General features: G+C 45.0%; 1 protein-coding gene and 1 long non-coding RNA gene across 2 annotated transcripts in view; both read right to left on the bottom strand.

Annotated features, from left to right (window-relative positions):
- LOC306805146 overlaps positions 1–23,105 on the bottom strand; it is a 408,612-nt gene that overhangs the window by 2,196 nt on the left and 383,311 nt on the right. The window lies entirely within an intron of this gene.
- MINPP1 (multiple inositol-polyphosphate phosphatase 1) lies at positions 3,029–18,623 on the bottom strand. The gene is made up of 5 exons (XM_079312526.1): positions 18,033–18,623; positions 17,314–17,502; positions 16,354–16,451; positions 15,267–15,400; positions 3,029–6,616 (listed from the first exon to the last, which is right to left on the bottom strand). The coding sequence occupies exons 1-5, from the start codon at positions 18,619–18,621 to the stop codon at positions 6,217–6,219; spliced, it is 1,410 nt and encodes a 469-aa protein (XP_079168652.1). The 5' UTR covers positions 18,622–18,623; the 3' UTR covers positions 3,029–6,216.

The raw sequence follows: 23,105 nt of genomic DNA, 5'->3' as shown, positions 1-23,105 counted from the left end.
CTTCATGCTTGAGAGGGCTGGGAGCACCCAGCCTTCCCTGGGGGAGCAGGCCCTGGATAATAAAAGCAGCAGGCATGCAGGCAAATAGAGAAACACAGGATATAGCTAGCAACACTCTTTATATTGCAAAAAATGAAAATTGCTCTATGCAAATCTGTGTGCAAGAAATGACCTGTGGCATCTGGTGGAGAAAGTTCTGTAGCAGAAGATGGGAATCAGAGCACAAAACCTCCACAGGGCCACAGAAAACAGCCCTTACCAACCAAATGAATGTTAAAATCTCACTAGCATCAGCCTAATGATTAACCTTCCCAAGAAAAAAGGTGGGGAGATCTCCCTGCCAGCAGCAAGCTGTTTGTTAGACTGCATCTGGAAAAGCAAGTACAATGTCATTAAAGTTCAAAAGAACTGAAGTGAAATACACACTTAAAATAAGTCAGGTGAGGAGGAGGAGGAGGGATGAAGAGGGACCAACTGATCAGATCTTGCAAAGCAAGGACTGAAATGAGATGCAAGTGGCATCTCCAGAGGGATCAGGCAGGTCAATGACTATGTTAGGACACAGAATAGGGAGACAAAGGGTGAGTATAACATTACAGGCTGAAAATCAAACCCCCTAAGGACTTCAAACCTCTCTTCTGGCACATAAACCAGGAACTAGATCTTAGGGGGTTGGGTTTTTAAATTCACAGGTGAATGAGAAGCTGGACACGACCTGGCAGCCCAGAAAGCCAACTCTGTCCTGGCTGATCCAGCACAAAGGTGGGATCACAGAGGATCAAGAGCCACCTCCCTTGCTTTAGACAGAACTATCTGATTGATTGAAAATATTCCCTCTACCTCATCCCTTGTATATTTATTCTAACAAATTATTCATTTCAAACTACCATAATTTAAAAATACAGGCTATTGTACATTCATAAATATTAGAAAGTTGTCCCAATTTTCAGAAGTATTTTTAGGCAACCAAAATCCTCAGAGAGCAGCAAACAGCATTAATAGCAAGAAGGAGCAATACATCATACACAAGGACACCTTTGGGATGCTATTTTATGTGGGGGAAGTGTGAAATAAAAACCTACAAAAGTTCACACAAGAATTATCATTTCACTCCTTTTCAAGTCAACAGCACAGTCTCACCTTGTGTGCAAGTGTGGCCCAGGAAAGATATTTATAGGCACAGGATAAAACCAAGCCAAAAAATCAAGTAGCAATGAAAACAGATTAACGTCAGCACAAGGAATAAAGAAGCAAGATAAGCCCCTCCCATGTGGGGAAAATAAAATCAAAGTCACAAGTAGCACAAGTGAGATGCAAAGAGGTCAAGTGCTTAACTCCTCTTCCAATAAAAGTGCTCCAAGGAACTGCTGGCATAGAGGAAAAAACACTGAAACGAGATCTGTATCACAAGAGCTGCTCCAGAGCACATGCCAAGCCCCACCATTTGCATATGGTAACTAACTCTGCTAACTGAGAACGTTGGAAGCTATCACTGTTTTCAAATCACAGCTCCTGGAAACGCTGAAATTCCATTCCCCCTTGTCACTCCATCCCTTGTGTGTCTCCATCTCTCCTGTAGCTCCTTCAGGCACTGGGAGGCCACAGTTTGGTCACCCCAAAGCTTCTCCTGTCCAGGCTGAACAATCCCAGCTCTCCCAGCAGAGCTGCTCCATCCCTCTGATCATGCTGGTGCCTCCCCCGGACTCTCTCCAGCAGCTCCAGGTCCCTCCTGTGCTGGGGCAGCTCTGCAGGTGGGGTCTCACCTGGGCACAGGGGCAAACCCTGCCTTTGGGTTAGGAAAACACCAGGAGAGCCATGTAGAACAGAAATTCCTTAAGAGAAACACAAAGCTAAACACAAAACCACTGTCCTTAGCTCAAAAAACCCATTTAGCCACAACCAGGAGCAGATGGGAAATGTTTGCTGTGTTTCTATGCTCAAGGCATCACGTCCCACCAAAAGCCAGAGGGCACCAGGCTGAAGGGCCTTGAGCCTGATCCCACCTGGATCCTCTTTCTGGAGTGGTTCCCCAGATCACCTGGGGCCCCTTCTGTTTCTCCAGAAGGTTCAGGATCCGTTATCATAGCCAGGGAAGCATTTGAGAGCTACAGGTCACTAATGTGGACAAGCCTGCAGAGCTTTTCTGACTCCTAAATAAACAATACAAAATCCACCTCACTCCCTCCATGCTATTCCTTCCACAATAATCCCTTCCCTGAAGACAAGGGATTTGTTCCTGTTAACACAGAACACAGGTGTGCTCTAACCTTTCAGCAGAATGTCAGAAAAACAATGGTCCCTTTAAACATTAAGGAATTATTAAATAAAATAAATAAATTACTCCAGCACCATAAACCCCACGTGCTGTCAGCCTGAACCTCCTCAGTCCTGACCTTCACTCCAGGCCAGTCAGGCCAGGAGAAAATCTATAATTTAAAGGCCAGAAAAGCAAGAATTTAACACTTTGAAGATAAGCCATTATTCCTGCCTCAGCAACACCTGATAATACTACCTTACTTTAGAAAGGTTAGACAACTCTTTTGTGTTTATAATACATTAAAAACAGGGAGGGGGGGAGACAGATGGTAATTATATATTTCCCCAAAGGTTCTATGGGGTGTCTTATTTGAGAGGCATTTCACTCCTTTACCTGGGACTGCACAGTCTGGGGAGCTTTTTCCCTGTTCTAAGCAAAACATCCTCTATCATTTTCAATTTCCAGATGTCTTACAGACTAATATATCTTCACAAAAATATGCAGAAACAGCCCTTAATTGAAGATGCCATCCCAGCCACCACACCCTTTTTGCATCTGCAAAAACCTTGTCAGGAAATTGCTGCTGCTTTTTACACCAGGGTTCTTAGAAACAAGAGTAAATCTTTAGTCCCCTCAAAATACAAGGGTGAAAACCTAATTAAGGCATTTTCTATTAACCACCAAGAAATGTGAAGACTTAAAATAATCAGAGACACCAACACATGTAACAGCAGCCTTCCAACTGTATTTTGAAAGAAAACACAACCATGATTCCAAAGATAATGTCATTATTGCTGCTCAGAAAACAGACAAAAAGTGTGCAGTTTTATTTCACAGCACTAAAAATCCACAAGTTCTCCAAATTCATCCAGTTAGTACCAGCTCATTTCAAACCTGCATTTGACAGCTCCACACTAACCAGAAAAACAGCAGCTCTTACAAGACAGAAAAAAAATTTCACTCACCAGAAAGATTAAACATTTAACAAATTAAAATGCACGTCACACATATTGAAGGCCAGCATACAAGAACACTGTTGGTATTTCCATCAGTGAAAGCTTCCAGTTTCAGAAAGGTTGCTGAGAGTCCTTGACAGGATGAGGCTTCCAGAGGCACAGGAAGGAGGAGAAAGCATTATTTGTCTTGCAGGACTTTTGCAGGATGTGGGAATGCACACTGCTAGGGGATGTGGCAGCCTGATCAAACACTGCATACTGAGCTAGTGCCCAACTTTGGAGAAGTACTTTGATCCATTTTAGTTTTTTTTTAATTATCTAAACAAATATCTTTGTTTATTAGACAAAAGAATCAGAGTGAAGTCACCTTCCCAGTGTTAAGAACTAGAATAAGTGCCTGGAGTATTTACATGTCCCAACACCTCTGTAGTGCCACAATGGTGCAAAATTTCCACACTGAGCCTCTAATTCTGCCAGCGGAGTGAGTCAGAGCATCATCAAAAACACAGAGCACCAACTGTACATTTTCCTCTCCACTTAAGCGCCAACAGCCACTGAAGAGAGATCTGTTTCACTGGGGGTATGAGGGACCTGGGCTCCAAGGTGAAACAGGAAACAGCTCCTGAGGCATCACCCACAGAATTTAGACACACAATCAACCAGCCAATGCACAAAGGGTACTCCACAATGGGAGTTTTTTGGTTCCTGCACCTCATCTGGCACACAACCAAAAAAGCAGTCAAGGGCAATGGATTCCTCCCTTCATAAGGAAGAAGGATGTATCTTTTAACAAATGTGATGTCAAAAAATCAGTCTTGCTGAACTGACAACAGAATCCTCCATTCATCTCCCATAGTCAGGCTTTCATACCTTTTGTTCATGAATCATCACTGACTCGGAGAGAAAAAATATTTGTTCAGAGGTGGATTTTCTCACTCTTGTATCTACTCTTTCCAAACCTAACTGCCTTTAAACAAAGGCTCACTTCTTTGTAGCCTGACTCAAATGTTGCAACAAAGTTCCTAACTGGGATCTGTCACAACCCCTTCCATCAGTTGACTTAGTCTCAAGGTAGGATCATGTGAAAAAGGAGACATACAAAGGTGATTGAGCAGGAATCATATGCAGGGGCTGACAATTATCCTGACCTATATTCCTCTGGTTGTTGCAGCACTGAACTCCTCCCTGGCCATCTCCCCAGCTTCAAAAAGAGCTGTGGATTTAACACAGGCACGTACTGAAATATTTGAATCAGTATTTTCAGTGATCTCTTGGTCTCGAATCAGACAGGGCCCTTCAACCACAAACAGGGAAATGCCCTTAACTCAGAGAGCAAAAGCAAAACCAAGGTGTGCAATTGTTTCTTAACTTACAGGTATGTAAACATGAAGTGGTTTTATAAAAGGTATATTAAGAAGAAAAAAGTGACAAAAGGCTGAGTCCTCAAGAAAAAAATTTTTAAAAAATGCACTAAGTGTAACTTCTCAACTTGGGAGTTTGGTTTTCTGTTTTTCTAGCAGTTAAGTCCCCAGTTCTGGGGGTGAATCTACAGAAAGGACTTATCAGGTGCACTATAGACATTTATACCCTTAACTGCTGCAGGCTGTGCTGTGGTAATCATTTACTCCCAGACTTCACCTCCTGCCCAGCAAAACAAACCCCACTTTACAGGGTGAGCTCTGAGTGCTCATTAGATGATGAGAGCTACCAGCAACATAAATCTATACCCTCATTTGCTTTGGGGCAACTTGGTCAAACACCCATTCCCTTGCAGGTTATGAAATAATTTTTATTTAAATTAATTCAGCCATTTCTCATCAGTTATCTTCAGTTTTCCTTTTACTGTCACACTGCAGAGCTCTAAAATACTTCCCAGCTTTCAGGCATAAGAAACCTACTTAAAGTGCAGTTGCTTTAAAATATCACCAGTCCTTCTATGCCATTCACCTCTTTAAAACCAGCTGCATTTCAAAAGCAAGGTGGCACACCAAATGTACAAGGCTTACACTAAGAGGCAGCTTGTTTCATGCCTTAAAGTTAGCACAAGTCAAGTCTCAGCCCAATCTTTATACAGTTCAAAAACCTGGACTTGGAGTTAGCAACAATTCCATTTCAAGCAGGAGGCTGGAGACATCAGAGGGGTTTTCAAGGCAGAGCTGGTAGGAAAACTGTCAGCACCTGGCCAGGACCAAGAGATTCAGAACCATGGCACAGCCTAACGTGAATGCCTGGGCCCAAATAACACCAGAAATGAATGGTGTTAGTGAAAGGACACTCCAGAGTATTATTCTCTAAATACTGCACGTCCCAGAGTACCTTAAGGGAAGAGTGGTTATGTTACACTCCCTTTCTTTTTCCTACTTCTTTTAAAAGATAATTTACTTACCCTGGAGACTATCTTGCTATGCAGGATGGGTCAATGATAACCTCAAGACTTTTAATTCCTTGCCCCTTTCCAAGCAGGCGATGCATGCAGGAACTCCTCCTGCTTTAAAATGCCCAAAGTAGAAATGCTGCTGTCCAGGCAGAAGTTGTGCAGCTCTGGAAAAGAACTATGTACCCTCTCCCTTTTAGAAGCTTGGGAAAAGGATCAAAAGAAGGATTGAAATATTTCATGCATGGCACAGGAAAAACAGCAGCTAGAAATGCAGGCAGCACAAAGCAACACTGAATCAGTCCAACCACCTTCAGATCCAATGAAGTAGAAGCTGCCCCAGCTGTGAAATCCATCTATGGCCCATTCATAACAGCAGTCACCAATGAAATCAGCTTATGTGCACACATAAACACAGGTATGCCTTGCATCACACATTTGTTACAACTTCCCCATGAGAGCAGCTGATATGCAGTTCTGCTTATGCAACAGAGAACCAGTGCACTGAGCTGAGACAAACCCCCAAATCTGCAAGGTTAGTAAGTCAACACAGCAGCAGCAAATCCTCCAAAGTGCTTGTTCCCAATGCCTGTGGAACCGACCCCACAGCAGTTTGACCGTTTATTCCCTCACAGCTCATCAACAGCAGTGACGTTGACTTTGGGCACCTCGCACTCCTCTTTGAAGTGACAATTCTCCAGGATGTCCTTGTAGTAGTCCTTGAGGTCCGTGTAGGTGGAGGTGGTCTTGTTGGAGTGGTGGAAGGACAGCAGCTTCTCGTTGAGCAGCAGCTGCACCTGGTACTCCTCCTGGGAGGCGTTGACGTGCTCGCAGTGGTAGAGCACGAACACCAGGTTGGCCGCGTAAGGCACGATGCGGCCGCTGCGGAATTTCCGCTGTGCCTGCTGGGCGTAGTTGGTGGCCAGGAGAGGCTCATCGTCTTTGAAGTAACCCATCAGGGCAAGCAGGGGCTGGAGGGTCTCTGCATGCCCAACTTGGACAATCAAAGGTGAGGAAATGGGTTTGGAGCTACAAAAAAAAGAGAAGTGGAAGAGATGAGAAAGAGGCTGTGCTTTAAAACAGAACACCAACGCATTGCACAGCTGCCAGCAAGCACGGCTGAAGGACACCTTGAACCTGTGTTCTCCTGAGAAAAACCTGTCTGGGAATTCCAGTCTGCTACAGTCTGTTTTCCTGCTGAGGGACCTTGAGGGCTGTGTCCAGTTCTGGGCCCTCCTGGCCAGAGAGCCCTGGAGGGGCTGGAGCATGTCCAGGGAAGGGGCTCATACACAGTATCAAGCCCTTCACTGGATGTGAGAGTCTCCCTCAAAGCATCAGCAGCATTCACCAAATTTAGTCTGAAGACAGATGCAGTGATGCAGGACAACAGTCATCCACCCCAGTTTAGCAACCCAAATGACCAACAGGAATCCTGCTATTACCAGTTCCTGAGGACACCAAGCAGACCAGGAGATGATGCTCCCACAGGAACAGGGCAGAAAAATCAAGCCACTGGCTTGTACTAAGACTGAGGACAGTTTATGTAACAAAAGGTTATACACCGCTCAGCCAAAGGGGAGATAAGAGCTGGCTTGCTGTGCCAGCAAGCACCAGACAAGAGGAAAATCTGACCCTTGCTCCAGACAAGGATGATGACTTTTGGGGACCTTTTCCAAGTGGCCCAAGTCACATGATCAAGCACAGGTAAATAAAGGTTTAGCTTTTGGGAGACACATCTTGATTGGTCTGAAAAGGAGGTGTTTCCTCTGCTCCAACCTAAAGCAATGGAAAGATAGTTAACTGGGAGACTTGCCTCTGGATTGGAACTTTGATCAGCTCAGCAGGAATTCAGTGCTGGGCCAGGATGGGCCCTACCAGCTCAGTGCAGCCATGGTGTTTGTGCAGTCAGACACACACCTTGCACCATGGTGAGCCTGAGCCCTTCTGACTTCCACTCCTCAGACTCTCCCCTTAGACAAAACATTCCTTAAAAAATACATTCAAACCCTGCCTCTAGCTCCTGCTCAAAAGAAGCAGCCTTCAAACCATATAAAGGTTCTCTGTGAAGGACAGTATTTTTTCCCACCTATGCCTTCGTAACACAAAGATCTTTACATTCACCACACTCTTCCAGCTCCTCCAAAATCAGTTTCCTGCCCACGTTCTCCCCTTGCTGTTTAGGACCTCTTCACTCATTTTAAAATTGTAAAGCTTTTGGATCCTTGAATCCCTTTCTCTTCCCTTCCCTCTCTTGTCCACTTGACCAGCTCACATGTATCCTTCCTGTCCACACACACATGCAGGGAAGTATTTTTAGGTTTTAGGACACATTCACATCCCTCCTGCCACAGCAGCAAGAACAGATGTCTTATGGAAGGAAAGAGAAGACCATTCCTTTGATCCTGCAATTTCCACTCAAATCTCCAGGGCCAGAGGTGGCTTCCAGGTAATGAATCATTCCTTTGCTAAATTTCTCCTTAAATCCACATGCATTTCTGCCACACACAATGTCCTGGCAAGGAGCTGCACAGCTTCACACACTGTTCTTAATTTTTCTATTTGTAGATGCCACATCCCATTTAATCTGTTCTATTCACAGCTTTGCAATAGTGTTCTTTGCAAGCTGAGAAATCCTACCACAATTGTCCACATGAGCTATATCCCTTTAGATCAGAATATCAGAATGCACAATACTCAAGAACCTTAAGTGACACAGAAATCCATGCTATACCCATCAGCTCTCTGTTTAATTCCTGACATCCAACACAGAATCATGGAATGGTTTGGATTGGAAGGGACCCTAAAGATCATCTCATTCCAACTTCCTGTCCCTGTCTGGGACACCTTCCATAGACCAGCCTGCTCCAAACCCCATTTGCCTGAAGTTTGAGACATCTCAGACAGCTACAACAAGCTCATAACTCAGCCTCTGAGCAATAGGCTCTCCCAGCTCTACCCAACAGGTGATAAGATCATTTTTCCCCACGTGGATTACTTGACAGCTCTGTAGTTTTCCAGCCTAGTCAGTCTCACCAGGTCCTTTCACAATTCTCCTAGCAGAAGCACTTCATTTTATTTATCTTGAGAAAAACTGCCACGTTTGCAATGCCCCTGAACTTGTCACCTCTTTTTCCTCGGTCATTTACAACATTCCAAACAGGTCAGACCATTCCAGCTCTATCTCTGCTAGGAAAAAATCAATCAGCTGTCTCTACCCTCCACTTCTTGCAATTTTAATCAATTTTTTTCCCCTGTGTAAGGGCCTTTCCCCTTAACCCCATCTGCTTCATTTCTTTAGATAAGGAAACTTAATCATAAAGATGTTTGGAAATCATGACTCTGGCTACAAGATCATTCCATTTTATATTTGCTGATCCCTCCCAAGAGCTCCAAGAGCAAAGTTTTCCTTTTAAAGAGCTATCCTAAAACTTCTCAGGTGTATCAGATTCACCAAGGTGCTCAGCAGTACTAGTCTGGAGCATTATTTCTACAAAACTGGCCTTGAATTCTTATTCTCTCCTGCACCTGATATTTAAATTTTTGCTTTATTAAATTTTTTGTATTTTCATGTTGACCCAGCTGCATGGTGGTCTTTGTTTTCTTAACTAAGAGGGAAGCAGGGAATGGAAATATGCTGCTATAATCTCCAAAACAACCCTACACAGACATTACTGACTCCACGGGGAATGGATTTCACATCTCACCATTCAGAAAAAGCTTCAGAAATGTTAAGACAAAAAACCAGAATTTAACATTCAGGCTATCAATGCTGGCTTTAAGCAAAGTTTGGCTTTACTTTCCAGCTGATGCTAAACAGAAGTGTTGAAATGGAAGTAAATCACAAAAAAATACAGCAAAAAATAAATAATTGTATCAGCAAGACATATGTTTGCAAAGCAGGAAACAAATTGTAGCACAAATAAGTTTTTAAGAACAAGGGAAGAAGTGGGGGGAAAAAAAGGACTGAACAAGGTGCTCACTTTCAGTGTAGCCTGAGTTTTTCCCTTCACCTGCTTTAGTCTCATGAAATCCTCATGCCAACAGGCCAAACAGCCTTGGGAGGCACCTCTCCCACTCAGAGCTATCCCACTAGATTAGTTAAATGAGGATTAAAACTGTTTCCTGATGTGACACAACCCTGAGTTCTCCACAGCCTCTTTAGCACAGCATGCCACCAGTGTGACTTCCCACACTCCAGCACTCCCTGCTCAGTTCTCCAGGGTCAGATGTGGTTTCCTATCACCCAGCAATGACAATTAAAATGGCCATCAAGGTTAAACAGCAGTATTTTTAATTGTGGGGAAAATTATGACAGATGACCTCTTCAGAGAATGAATACACACAGGCAAAGGTTAGAGCTGCCCCTGCATTTCTGATAAAGGCAAAACAAGCAACAAAACACTGATAAACAGTAGCACAGGCTAATAAAATATTAAATGGCAGGCCAGATGTTTCCACACTCAATTTCCCTCACAATCTATCAGTGACTCAGCATCTTGTTGGAAGCATCAAAGTTCTCAACATTGTACTCTGGCAATTACTAATGGCATTTCAACCCACTTGTCCCTCCTTTTTATTTACTAGTACACAGCTTGGGAAAGCCCACAGTGGAAATCTCATTCCCACCTCTGAAGGGAATGAAGGGACTGTGCATAAAACTCTGCCATAAAATATTAGGAGCTTGTTTGAAAGTGATTGGTTTCATATTAATTTCATGGGACACTTCCAAATGAGCAGAAGGGGCTCTTAGTGGGCAGAGCACAAGCAGGTTTCATGGAAAGATGTGCCAGCTCCTGAACTGCCCACATTGGGGTTTCATGGTTTGGTTTTTTATCTTTTAAGTAAATCTGACCACAAATGAAAATTAAGAAAATGCTGAACAATACAGCAGCACAACCCCAAAAGGTAAGTCTCACCATGGGGGGAAAAAAAACAAAGCATCATGGAGAAGTACGACGTGGTATTTATCATCCAGGGAAATTCTAGTTCTGGATCCCAGCAGATTTGGGTTTAACTGAATCTTCTGCATCCACTCACCCATCCTCAAGAGCAAATCATTCCTGCTCTTCCCAACACTACTGATAGTTCACTTTTACCATATGGAAAAAGTGAACTTTCTTTTAACCAGAGTTTATTTCCTAAGCATTGATTGGACTTTCAGTTAGAAATAACTCAAACCCCAGGAAATAGTGGAATAAGATGAAACATTCCCTGCAGCAAAGCTCATCTGGCCAACCTTCAAACTTCATATAAAAATCCCTCCAACAACTGCACAGAAGCTAAAGTTTAACACCTGTTTAACAAGCAAGCTTAGACTACATTCTGTTTCTTTTCTTCCTAATAAAAAAGTCAGTCAAAGGACTCCAAAACCTGCTTTCAACTATGGGATGGATTCTTCATCCTCACTTCCTCTTGTGATTTATTTTTATTTCAGGAAGAAGACAAAAAAAAAAAAAAAAGCTGGACAAACCCTAAACATAGCAGGAAGCAGCAGAGATAAGGGAATACAGTGGTGGCATTCAGAGGGCAGCAGAAAAATACTTAATAGTGTTAAAGCTCAAAGGGTTTTCACCAGTGGGAAGAAGAATAAAGAAGTTTAAAAAAATATCTGTCAGGTAGTATTAAGTCCTCATATGCCAAAACTTCCACCATAAGTTGAAGAAAGCAAATCATCCCCAGAATCAGCATCAACTCAACAAAATGCCTCCACTAATACTGACAAGAAAAATTTTTTTCTTCTGTTGCAAGAAGGAACAAGCTCACTCATGACAAAAGCCAACTTGAAAAGCTGACTGGACTACACAAAACTCATTAAAAACCCTGATTAAAAGGCTCTTATCTAGTCCTGCAACACTTAATCACTTGGAGCTAATTAGGCTAGGCTTCCTTGTGTTTCACTGCAGAGCTGCTGCACTTTCAAAGGCTCTTTCCTGGCTGATACCACCTCTCCCATTGTTTCAAACCTCAGAGGTGAAATGCATTACTGCAGCAGCACCACAGCAATGCTCAGTGTTGATCCATCATGAGCCAAAACCAATCCAAGAGGCTGCTGGCACTTGTCAAACCCTTTCTGCTCAAGGTGCACACTGGTCACACTGTTTCTTGCCTAGGTACTGTTTGGGTCTTTCACTCTTAACATAAAAAGGTATGACTATCAAAGTTACTCAGACACTTTTACTTTTTCAGGCAATACTGAGCAAGCATATATTAACTAATTAATATGAGATTGAGGACATGCTGGGGAACCTGAAAGGCCCAAGGAAAACTTTAAATTTCTACTTCTGGGCAGACATATGAACAACCACATTCCCAGGGGAGAGATCCTGGGCTGCCCAGCTGTCTGAGAGAAGCCAGCAAACACACTTCAGAAATGCAAATACAGGGATGCTGCTGGATGTGCCACAAGGATGTGTCGTGAATTTCACACCTCTGCCTTCCCCAAAAGCTCCCTTCAGTCATGTCAGAAGTTCCACCTTTGAAAGATGGAGCAATCAAAGCCAACCATATACAGAGCTGCTGACTGAGACATTGACTGTTTATTAATGAAAGTCATCCCAGCAGCACTGAAGGGGTTTTAATAAAAAAACCCTGGCTGAATGTTTTGAACCAGAGCAAAGGGGATTTTCAATCTAATTATTTCATTGCTACTGCATACACAGAAGCTTTTTGCTCAGTTCCCTCTGTACAGTTTTGAACTGTGAAGTGGTTTTAGATCATCCATTTTATTCCTTTGTACTGAGTCATAGGTTTGGAAAGAACAATTAAGGCACAGCAGTAAATGACTCCTGAAAGGTTACCAATTGTGTTGGGAAGTGACCTGCAAAGAGGAAGGCAAATTACATGCAACAATAAAAGCTACCAATAAATTACCAAATTGGTCTCTTTACTGTACAGCTTTGTGGTATCTCTCACAAAAATCACCTTCAATTGATCTTGAATCATATTCAAATAAGTCCCTCTTTTTTTTTATACCTTGGACCCATTCACTCTCTCAGAGGAAACCACCACCAAATATTTTGCAATGCTTATGTGCAGCTAGGCTAGTATTATCAATACAGTCTGCAAATATTGACATGGCTGCACAAAGCATACTCCTAACTTCCAGAACCTTGTGGTAACCCACTTGGGCCCTAAAAACAATTACAGGTATTTAATATTATTTCACCAGCAGGAAATATTAATGTTACATATTTGAAGCTAGAAGAAACAAAAAAAAAAAAAAAAAAAAAGGGGGGGGGAGTCTAAAAACAGCTTTATTGAATAGCTGACATGCTTTTAAAGTGTGCCACAACTGATTTGCAAATTTCCCTCTGCCCAAGTGTGCAGCTGCAAAGATTTTGAAAATCAGATGAGCAGCTTCATATAGGAATGAAGTATCAAAATACCTGAATTTCTCACCAACACACAGTGTTCCTGTGGGAAAAACACTGTTCATTTTAAACTGCTAGGAAAACCAGCAGTGAAAAGCAATTCTTCACCAGCTTCTCTGGCTATTTTCTATCCCTAGCAGGCAGACTTGGGAAAATATAATAACACTTTATAATTGTGAAGACATGAGACACTGCCCAACTATGCCATTTCAGTACAGCAAATCACATGGGTTTGAGCTGGAAGAAGAGAAACTTTTAATCAAAGTCTATTTCCTAAGCAGAAATTGTTTTGTTTTGCTTAATTTTACATACATCTCTTGTGATACATTTAACTATACTTTTCAAACTAAGAAAATTTGTATGGAAATTTGTATGGGCCTGCACACAAGAGACTATTGCTAGTTTAAACCCCAGAGTTATATGGGAATTCACATGATGGAAGCACCTAAAAACATCTGAAACTTTTGCACTGCAAACTGAAAGTGAGTCTAATTAGCAAAAGATATTTACTACCACCTCATCATAGTCTCATGGATAGACTAATCAGCAGGGAGGGTTTTCCATCAAGGAAATAAAAGCAAGCTTTGCTAAGGCAACTAAGTTTGGTCAGCAGATTGCAAGGGCAACAATCACTTAATGGAAGAAACAGGCTCTCTTTAATTTCACTGTAACTGGAAATGAAAACAGAACAAAGCTATAGAACATAAATGCATAAAGTATGCTACAGAAAAACAGCTTTGCCAACACTGCTCTCCACTGCCAAGTCTGGAGCAGAACAGATAATCCAGATCCCTCAGCTTCTTCCCAGAACAGAAATGTTTCCCTTTTTCCCTCTGGATAGCACAATCTAAGTTTTCCAAAAAGATTATGCCCAAGAAGTAAATTTCTAGCTCTAAAATTTCTAGAGCAATCAACCAGTTATAAATCAATGTTAAACACCATTAAATTGAAACAGCATTCCACTGAAAGACTTTTCATCACCACAAAAGTTCACTTTCTGAAAATGCTGCAAAAATATTCAACCTGTTGCCTTGAAGTTGATCATCAAAAAGAAAGAAGAAACTGCCATATCTTTTTATTTGTATGTGTGTTTCCTTGCTTTCATTCTACTCCCACAGTGTCACAGGGTGTCTCTCTCTATAGATGAAAAAGAGATAAATCTCTCTGTAGATGAAATAGGATTGGCTGCACCTCTGCTCCCTAAATTACGAGGGAGACAAGCTGGCCCTGGTAGATTCCCACATGCTCTCCAGGGTTTCCCAACTCGGTTTATTCCCAGGTCTCCAGTGCTTTACGACTGCCACCTTCTGTTGTGGAAGGGAATAACACATTCCTGTTAGCTCCTGGCTACTTGGCTTTCTAATTCCTGTTCAGGATGAGGCTCATCCTGAGGACTGCTCACCCAGCTCAGAATTTTGCAAGATTTAGGGTCCTGATCCTCTACACTCACTGCCTGCTTCCCTCTGTGATGGCAAAACAACATAAGAGCCACAGGTGCTGCAACTGAACTTCAACAGCCAATGCTAAAAGGACAGGAAGTTACCAAGGTGCCTGGAGCTCAGCCTCACACACCTGCCCTTCCCAACTCCCAATTTAGCAACTAGTGATCCAGCTCCAAATAAATTAGAAACCTCCACCTGTACCCTTCTTTTCCAGCTACAGCTTTGGGGTTTTAAAAAATTGTTATTAAACTCACAGGGATGTTTTATATACAACTGCAACTAGTGTGTGTAACGTAAGGACTGAAAGGTTCTCACTGCTCAGAAATAACACTAAAGGGGAACAAAATTGATCACTCTCCTGCCATTATACAATCTTATGGCCCTATCCTTGATGTCCTGTACTTTTATAAAACTTCCATATCCATCTGATAAGGTATTAATTCATGTGATTATTAACCACAAATTTGTAATTGTTCAGTTTACATAAGAACATGCATGCAGGCTGCAAATTAACATTTAAGGAACAAATTATTTTTTAACAGAAAAGCTCAATATTTTAACTCAATGTTCTCTCAAACTGCTGTCAGAGAGCATTTGGCTGTCTCTGAAGGCCTGTGTGGATCGGCAAGTTAAAAGATGGAAATACTTTAGCTGAGCACAAAAGCATCAATGAAAGAAAAAATAAATACTCTTCAAATCATACTGCTCCAGTAAAAACTATATTCTCATTGTTAAAATTCTCCTAGCTCAAGTCTCCTAATGCTGCCACTTGTGGAAGTAAAGTACTGAACTTGCTTTCACATGAAACCCAGCTCAGAACTGACCACAGAAAGCTCACTCCCAAAGCACTGAAGCCTCTTGATTTACCTTTTGCTCTCTTCCACTGCTTTGTCCAAGTGCTGGAAGATATCTTGGAATAAAACACAGCTGGAGCGACTGTTGATGTCGTAGCCATATCCTCTCTTCCAGTATTGCTTCAGGTCATTCAGGTATTCCAGCACCTAAAGTTAGAGCTCACAGGTTTTTATTACTGCACCAAGGGAAAACAAAAAGCTCCCAGCCTGGAGAAATGACACAAAAACAATCCCAAACATCCAGGCTCCAGCTGAAACCACTCTAGCATAAAACCAGACAACAGATCAGACCAAAGAATAACCAAATTCAGCATCTCACAACAATTATAGTCAGGTGAGGTGCTGCACATCATGAGACAACCACTACATCCACTGCTTGTTTTAACCCTTCTGATCTTGCCTTTGGCTCATCATTCTTCCCATAGAATCCATCCCACACCTTTAGCCCAGCTCCTCTGTTTTCCAGAGACGTGGACACATCTCAAGTAGACAGAACTGTGCCTTGTGATTATGCAAGAGCACATGGTGCTCTCCTTGTTCTCTGTTCTTTCCTGACAATTTCTGGAATCAAAGTCATTTCCCACCTCCCTGCTGAATTATTCAAAACTAGACTGAACAGGGCAAGTCTCAGCAGAAGCCCTTGGGGGCCCTGATCCTCTCAGACAGGAGATCACTTATTCCTAAGTATCCACCCTTTAGCCAAACACCTACCTATGCAAAGGTCTCCTGTTTTCCCAGGGGTGCAAATTTTCTTAAGAGCCCTGGGGGAGCCTTACGGAACATCAAAAGTTACATCAAACAGTTTTGAAGGAAGAGGAACAAACATTTGTCTCCTTTATCTGGGTGCTACTGGGTTTTGTCAACAGGCATTCATTAGGCTTAGAGGGCTGATAGGCCCCAAAACCAAAGAGAGCCTTAGAAACCCTGGAAGACCTCACCTGATGTACCCTGGAGTGAATTTCACCACATTTCCATCATGTGAAAAACACACACTATAGAATGGCTTGGGATGGAAAGCCATTTAAGATCACTCATTCCAAGCCCCCTGCCACAGGCAGGGACACTTTCCACCAGAGCAGGATGCTCCAAGCCCCACACACCTTGGCATCTTCTTCACTGAAGAGTGAACACCATGGGGAGGTCACATTTTTTATGGCCAGCTCGTATGAGCAGGTGAGAAAAGCCACTTGAACAAGATCTGCAATAAATCAAATAAACAAGCACAAGATAAGCCACTGCTACACAAGTAGCAATTTCCTCTCCTCAGTTTACCTCTAAAAATTATTGCAACTACTGTTTGGCAATGCAAACAATGAAATCCAATAAACATTTGGCAGGACCAAGACCAAACACCAGAAATACACAGTTCAACAGAATTGTTGTGCAAAATCCAAAATTTGGACTGCAGGCTCTTCACATTATATCATTACAAGGGGAAAACAAGAGCATTTCACACTAAATGCTGCCTGTCTGCTGATGTGTAAGAGGTGCCAGCTGCTGGTGCAGCCACACGGGTCAGAAGAGCCAACACAGAGAAGGTGTGAGGTCCTGGGCAACTTCCCCTCCACGTCACCATTTGAGTATGAGCAGCACCAAGCTGAACTTTGTATCCAGCATGTCCCTAGTGCTGCAATCCCAATGGCAACACTTTTTTGGGAGCTTTTCTCACACTTGACTGACTGCACAGGGAAACCCAGCACTTCTGTTCTGGACAGGTGAGTTACCACACAGATACACAGGGCTGCCCTTCCTCAGCTCATTTATGTGCTTGGTTTCACAAAAGCTACAAGAAAAACACTGAAAACCCTCCAAAACCGGGAAAAGCTGATTTCATCCACAGGGAAGATGTTTTCAAACATCTTTTTCTTCTGACCACTATCTAACAATCATTCATTGCTGCAACACCAAAAGAGACTTACAGTCTCCTGCACTTTAATAATTAGAGACTGCAACTCCAAATCACAGCCACCGTAAATTACCTAATCTGCATAACTACACGTCTTAGAAGTCGTTCCTGGCCAGCCCTGGAGCCAAAGCCACCTGTAAACACAATTCCTTACCTGCATTTAGCTCCTCCACTGGCAAACACAAGGCACTGGCCACCTTCTCCAGGACCTTCTTCATCTCAGGCCCCACTTTGAAGGCGTTCACCTGGCACATGGCTGCGTCATTCTCCTCCACCAGGGCAACAAACTTGGCACAGTGATCAAAGAACCGCATCAGGGAGTCGTTAACTTCAACCTCCACCTCTGAAAGCAAATGTGGTATCAGGGGGAGCACCACCATCCCTAAGGGTACCACGACATCATCCAAGGAACAGCCCACCCTCCACAGCAGCGTCCCCTTCAGCCTGGCATGGGAGATGTGGGACTGGTCAGGTGGAGGGAGGGCAGGGGACATCCCCAAGCCCTCTGACAGCATCAGACTCTTCCAGCCACCCAGTCAGACACCAGGAGTCCCCCAGCCCCTCAGGGAGATCATGGTGTCCCCTCAGGGTTGGATTCCCCCAGCTCTCGGGGAAAGCACAGGGCTCCCTCAGGAGAAGGGTGGAGCTCCCGCACGGAGGGTGTGAGGCACCGTCATTCCCTCTGGAAGAGCCGGGAATCCCTCAGGGAAGGCCAGGGGCTGCCCCGGTCCCTCAGGGAGCACACGGGAGCCATTCAGTCATGGCATGGCGGTCTCCCTCACCCCCTCACGGAGGGCACGGGAGTCTCCTATCCCCTCGGGAGAGTTGGGAACCCCTCAGGAAAAGCCAAGGGGATGGGTGTCGCGCACTCACCGTCGCCGCCGAAGTCGAGGGTGGGCCCGAGCCCGCGGCGGAAAGCCGCCCCGCTCTGCAGGCAGCGGTGCTTGGAGCTGCTGGCCAGCGCCAGGCGGCGGCGGGCGGCGAACAGCGCGGGGAAGCGGGCGGCCAAGCGCCGGGCCAGCTGCTCCATGTCCCGCCGGCCCTGCGGCGCCAGCCGCCCGTCCAGGCTCTCTTCGTACCACATGGGCCAGTCGGCCAGGGCGGCGGCGGCGGGGCAGGCGGCGGCTCCCGCGGCCCGGCGGAGCAGCCGGGCGTGCAGCTCGCCCAGCCGGCGCACCTGCCCGGCCGTGGGGTAGCGGGTGCCGTGCCGGAGCACGGCGCGGAGCTGCAGCGGAGTGCAGGAGGCGGGCAGCGACCCGCTCGCCGCGGGACCCAGCGACAGCGGGTCGCTCACCAGGTGCGGGTTCACCTCCTCGTAGCGGGACTTGGTGCCGAAGTAGCCGCTCAGCCCCGCGCCGGCCGGCGGCAGGACGAGGAGGAGCAGCAGCAGAGCCGCTTCCCGGCCGGGCGCCATGGCTGCAACTGCGCGGCTGCCGCAGGAAGAGGCGGAGCGGGGCCGCATCTTCACGGCTCCGGCCGCCCCAGGGACCGCCCCGGCCGGCCCCTCACGGCTTCCCCGCCTTAACACGGCTCCTCACCGGCTCCGTCAGAGCTTCCCCCAGCCCCTCTCGGCTTCGTCCTCCCCCTCACAGCTTCACCCGCCTCAGCCCGGGACCCTCGTAGCCAGGCGGGGCGGAGGGAGCCCTGAGGGGAGCCGTGAGCTGTCTGAGCTGTTTGTGCATCTGCTTTGCCTCTGTGGAGCCTCACTGACTTCACTGAGCTCAGTAAAAACAAAAAAGTCAATACACGAGGGGAATGGTTTAATTCCTCTCTGCTGGATCGACTGCTGTAGGGAAACAGGCAGAGAGCAAGGAAGGTTGTCTTTCTCTGTGTATAAAAGAGCAAACCCTGTGAAGCAGGCTCAAGACAACCTAAGGCAACCTTCTTCTTGGTGGTCATTGTCCAGTTTGAAAAATTTTAAATTGCTCCTCTTTCTTCTCTGCAATTGCACAATGTATTTATCAACTCTAAGATGTACTATTAAAAAAAGGAACCTTGTTCAATCAGTAAGAGGATGTGCTGCTGTCCCCTAGAGTCCTGTTTCAGGGAATCTTACCTAATGATGTAAACCAACAGCAGAAACTTGCTAACAAATCCCTACCGTGTCTTATTCATCAAATTAGTCTAATTAGCTAAATATTAAGACCAGTAAAAATCCTGGACCTAGGCTGGGCTGGGGATGTGGAAGCAAGCTTTAAAGCTAACTGTTTCTCAGAGCTCTGTGAAAACTTCAGCTATGATGTGCATATCTCCACCATTAGAGAAGCTCTGGCATAGATAGATTTTTTAAAAGTTAGTACAATCTCTTTGTTGATTCTTCATGGCAGAAATTAATCCCAAACCAGGAAAGATGCTGGGAACTGCAGCTCCCCTCAGAACTCCCTTTGTACTCCAACATAGGCAACCAAAGCCAAGAAGGCTCTTTCACAGGTGTTTTTGGCCCTTTTTTTGGCTAAAAAAGAGCTGGATTGAACTCAAGGTAAGGTAGTGATGCTGTGAGGGGATTGCAGGTGGCTGCTGCAGGGGTCAGCAGTGTGGGATATGTGTTTTTTTCCATAGAATCACAGAATCTCTTGAGTTGGAAGGGCACACATAGGTCACTGAACCACAGAATCATGGAATCCCTGAGGCTGGGAAATCCCTCCCAGCCCATGGAGCCCAAGCTGTGCCCAGTGCCCACCTTGTCCCCAGCTCAGAGCACTGAGTGCCACCTCCAGCCCTTCCTTGGACACCTCCAGGGATGGGCACTCCAAACCTCCCTGGGCAGCCCCTGCCAAGGCCTGAGCACCCTTTCCATGCAGAAATTCCTCCCAATGTCCAAGCTGAGCCTCCCCTGGCACAGCTTGAGGCCGTTTCCCCTTGTCCTGTCCCTGTTCCCTGGCAGCACAGCCCGACCCCCCCTGGCTGTCCCCTCCTGGCAGGGAGTTGTGGCATGATAAAGACACCTCTGATTCTCCTCAGAGCAGTCCAACTCCTTTTAGCACTTTTTTTTTTTTTTTTTGTTCCCAGCAAGAACAAGCAGAAATAAGCAGCTGTGTGAAAACAAGTGGGAGCATGAGGCTTGCAGCCAGGGATGGTTCCAGCTGGGAGCCCTGTCCAGAGAGGCACACAGGATATAAACACAGGATCCTGTGCTGGCTCAGGCTGGAGGGAGCTCAGTGGCACCTGGTGGCACCTCCCAGAGCCCAGGGCACAGCCCTGTGTGCACACAGCTCTGAACAGCCCCAGGGAGGAGAGCCCAGAGGCTCTGGGGGCAATCTGCTCAGGGCTGGCCCTGCCCAGGGCAGAAGTTGTGCCTCCTGTGCAGGGGAATTGCTGGGCTCAGGCCCTGCCCGTGGCTCTGGTGCCATTGCTGGGCCCTGCTCAGAGCCCTTCCTGCAGACACTCAGTCACATCCCGCTGGCACTGCTGGTAGAGTGGAATGATGGCATTGTAATGACCTATCCAGAAAAGCTTAGAGAGGCTTAGAAAAGCAAAGAATAAAAAGAGGCATCCTGTGGAAAAGCCTGAGCAGCACAGTGGTGACACATCAGGTTATAAAACAGTTTGGGCAAAAGCATGAGCAAAACATCCCCATGCTGATTACACCCATTTTCAGCTAAACCCCCACTACTGAATAGATGCCAGCTTGTAGCTAAGGAAACAGAGTTATCTGAGCTTTTGGCCCATAGCACATCCTGAGGAGACCTCTGTTTTATACAGTCAGATTTTATCCCCTGACTGCATATTCAGGCTATTGCTTCTGCAGCTGAAGACTTTCAATGAATAAATAAATTTTTATGATCTATTTAGTCCAGTGGTAAAATTCTCACCTGTATCTCACCTGTCTCCCACCTCCTCAATATCCAAAATAAAGTCTTAATGCTAAGAGTATGCTAAGGCTCAAACAGGGTATGCAAAGCCTGCAATGCTGAAAGGGAAGAGAAAATAAAGGAATAAGTAAGTGGTTTAAAGCTTCTGGGCAAATTATGTCCTCCCTGTTGGAGCAGGACAGTGTAACTCAGCTGTCTCCCAGTGACTCTGTGCAGGGCTACTTGGCCCTTTCCCTGTGGCTCGTTTAGTTTATATTACACATATCTACCACCAATCACTTCTAGCATATCATCTTTCATAACAAAACCAGCATGAGACTACATGCAGTGCTGCTTTGAAACCTGTTGAGGGTATTTTGTAAACACTGAGAAAACACCTATTACATCTTCTGCATAATTATTCACTGTAAGGAAACTGTAGTTGGTTTTAATAGAAAAGGATTTTGCATATTACAGCAGTGTGCAGGTGAGGGAGAAAAAGAGAACTCAGAGGGGTTTTTTTGGAGACTGCAAATGTGACATTAAAAGGTAATTAAATAAAAACTGGTTTTTGATCCCAGTTTCTGTTCCAGAAAGGGATTTCTGTGTTCTGAGTTGTCAAGGGCAGACAGTTATTCCACATGGGATCCCTTCCTTGCTCCTCTCATTAAATCATCACATCCTATTGAATCCCATGAAATTGTTCAGATATGTATTTTCAATAGTTTCATAGGCTATTTTCTATTAGGACAGGGAAAATCTTATCAAAAAGATATCATTCTGTGAGGAGTCACAACACCTGCAGTTCATATCCCAGAACTGTAGACAAAGCCTTTACACAACAGCCACATTGCCATTTTCATCCTCCACAAGTATTGTGATGTTCTTTTTTTGGTCCTTGTGTCTTCTTTATATCTAAGTTGGAGGCAAAAACTATTTACAAACATGCCTCTTCCAAATGCAACATTATCAGATTGTTCTCTCTTCTGTTCTCCTTTGTTTTTTATTTTTTTTACTTTCCATCTTCAGTTCTGGTGATGCTGAGGGTGGTTACTTCATGACTCACATTTCCACAGAAGCATTTTTTGTTCTCTTGCAGCGCAATCAAATAGTCTTGTCCTGAATAATTTCCTTGTTTCTGCTTCATATATGGATTTTCTGTAGAGGTGCATGCATTTCCAAACCAAGCTCTATTCAAAATGCAGCTGAGAAAGTTAATGCACCAACCTCTTCTGAAAACACCTTTTTTTCTTATAAACCATCCTGCTCCTCACTGCTCTGGTGTCCTGTAATTGCCACTAATGGAAGTGTATTTCTTTAGCAGTGAAAGGGCAGAGAACCCAAATTTTCCTGCATCCCTAGCTGAGTGTGTGCCATTAGCTGGTCTTTCCAGGAATGAAGAAAATATTCCCATTGCCAGTCTGAGCATTGAGGTAATTCCCATAGTACAGAAGTACTGTACAAGTGAGGCACGGTTTCAGCTCTCTGTGTAATGCTTTTAAACCCTAAGATATTAATTGTATGGCCCAGGGAGGAAAGTGTCAGCCCCTAATTCTGTGTCCTGCTTTCCTTCTCACACAACCTCATTCCTTCACTGTCAAGGAATGGATCTCTAAACAAGAGTCTCTTCCTGCTGGCTGGCAGCCATTCCTTATTATCTGGTGAGTGGCCTTGATTTTAGGAGAGGAAATAATCATAGAATTACAGAATGATTTGGGTTGGAAGGGATCTTAAATATCATCCAGTTCCAAACCCCTGCCACAGGGGCAAGGACACCTTTCACTGTCCCAGGCTGCTCCAAATCCCATCCAGCCTGTCCAGGGATCCAGGGACAGCCACAGCTTCTCTGGGCACCCTGTGCCAGGGACTGCCCATCCTCCCAGGAACAATTCCTTCCCAATATCCCATCCATCCCTGCCCTCTGGCACTGGGAAGCCATTCCCCCTTGTCACTCCATCCCTTGTGTCTCTCCATCTTTCTTGTCAGCTCCTTCAGGCACTGGGAGGCCACAGTTTGGTCACCTTGAAGCTTCTCCTCTCCAGGTGAACAATCTCAGCCTTTCCTCCCAGCCTTTCCTCCCAGCAGAGCTGCTCCATCCCTCTGATCATCCTGGAGCCTCCTCTGGACTCTCTCCAGCAGCTCCAGGTCCCTCCTG

This window comes from Erithacus rubecula, assembly GCF_903797595.1.
Source record: "Erithacus rubecula genome assembly, chromosome: 9".
Classification (NCBI taxonomy): Eukaryota; Metazoa; Chordata; class Aves; order Passeriformes; family Muscicapidae; genus Erithacus; species Erithacus rubecula.
This window is presented reverse-complemented; position numbering and strand designations above follow the sequence as displayed.

What these genes read in the sequence shown, in the direction of transcription:
- MINPP1 (XM_079312526.1), bottom strand. Translation starts at nt 18,621, where the DNA reads ATGCGGCCCCGCTCCGCCTCTTCCTGCGGCAGCCGCGCAGTTGCAGCC. An exon ending in TCAGTGAAGAAGATGCCAAG is followed by an intron (nt 15,401 to 16,353) that starts GTGTGTGGGGCT and finishes CTCTAACTTTAG; the next exon opens with GTGCTGGAATACCTGAATGA. An exon ending in GCAGTGGAAGAGAGCAAAAG is followed by an intron (nt 6,617 to 15,266) that starts GTAAATCAAGAG and finishes TTTTTTTTGTAG; the next exon opens with CTCCAAACCCATTTCCTCAC.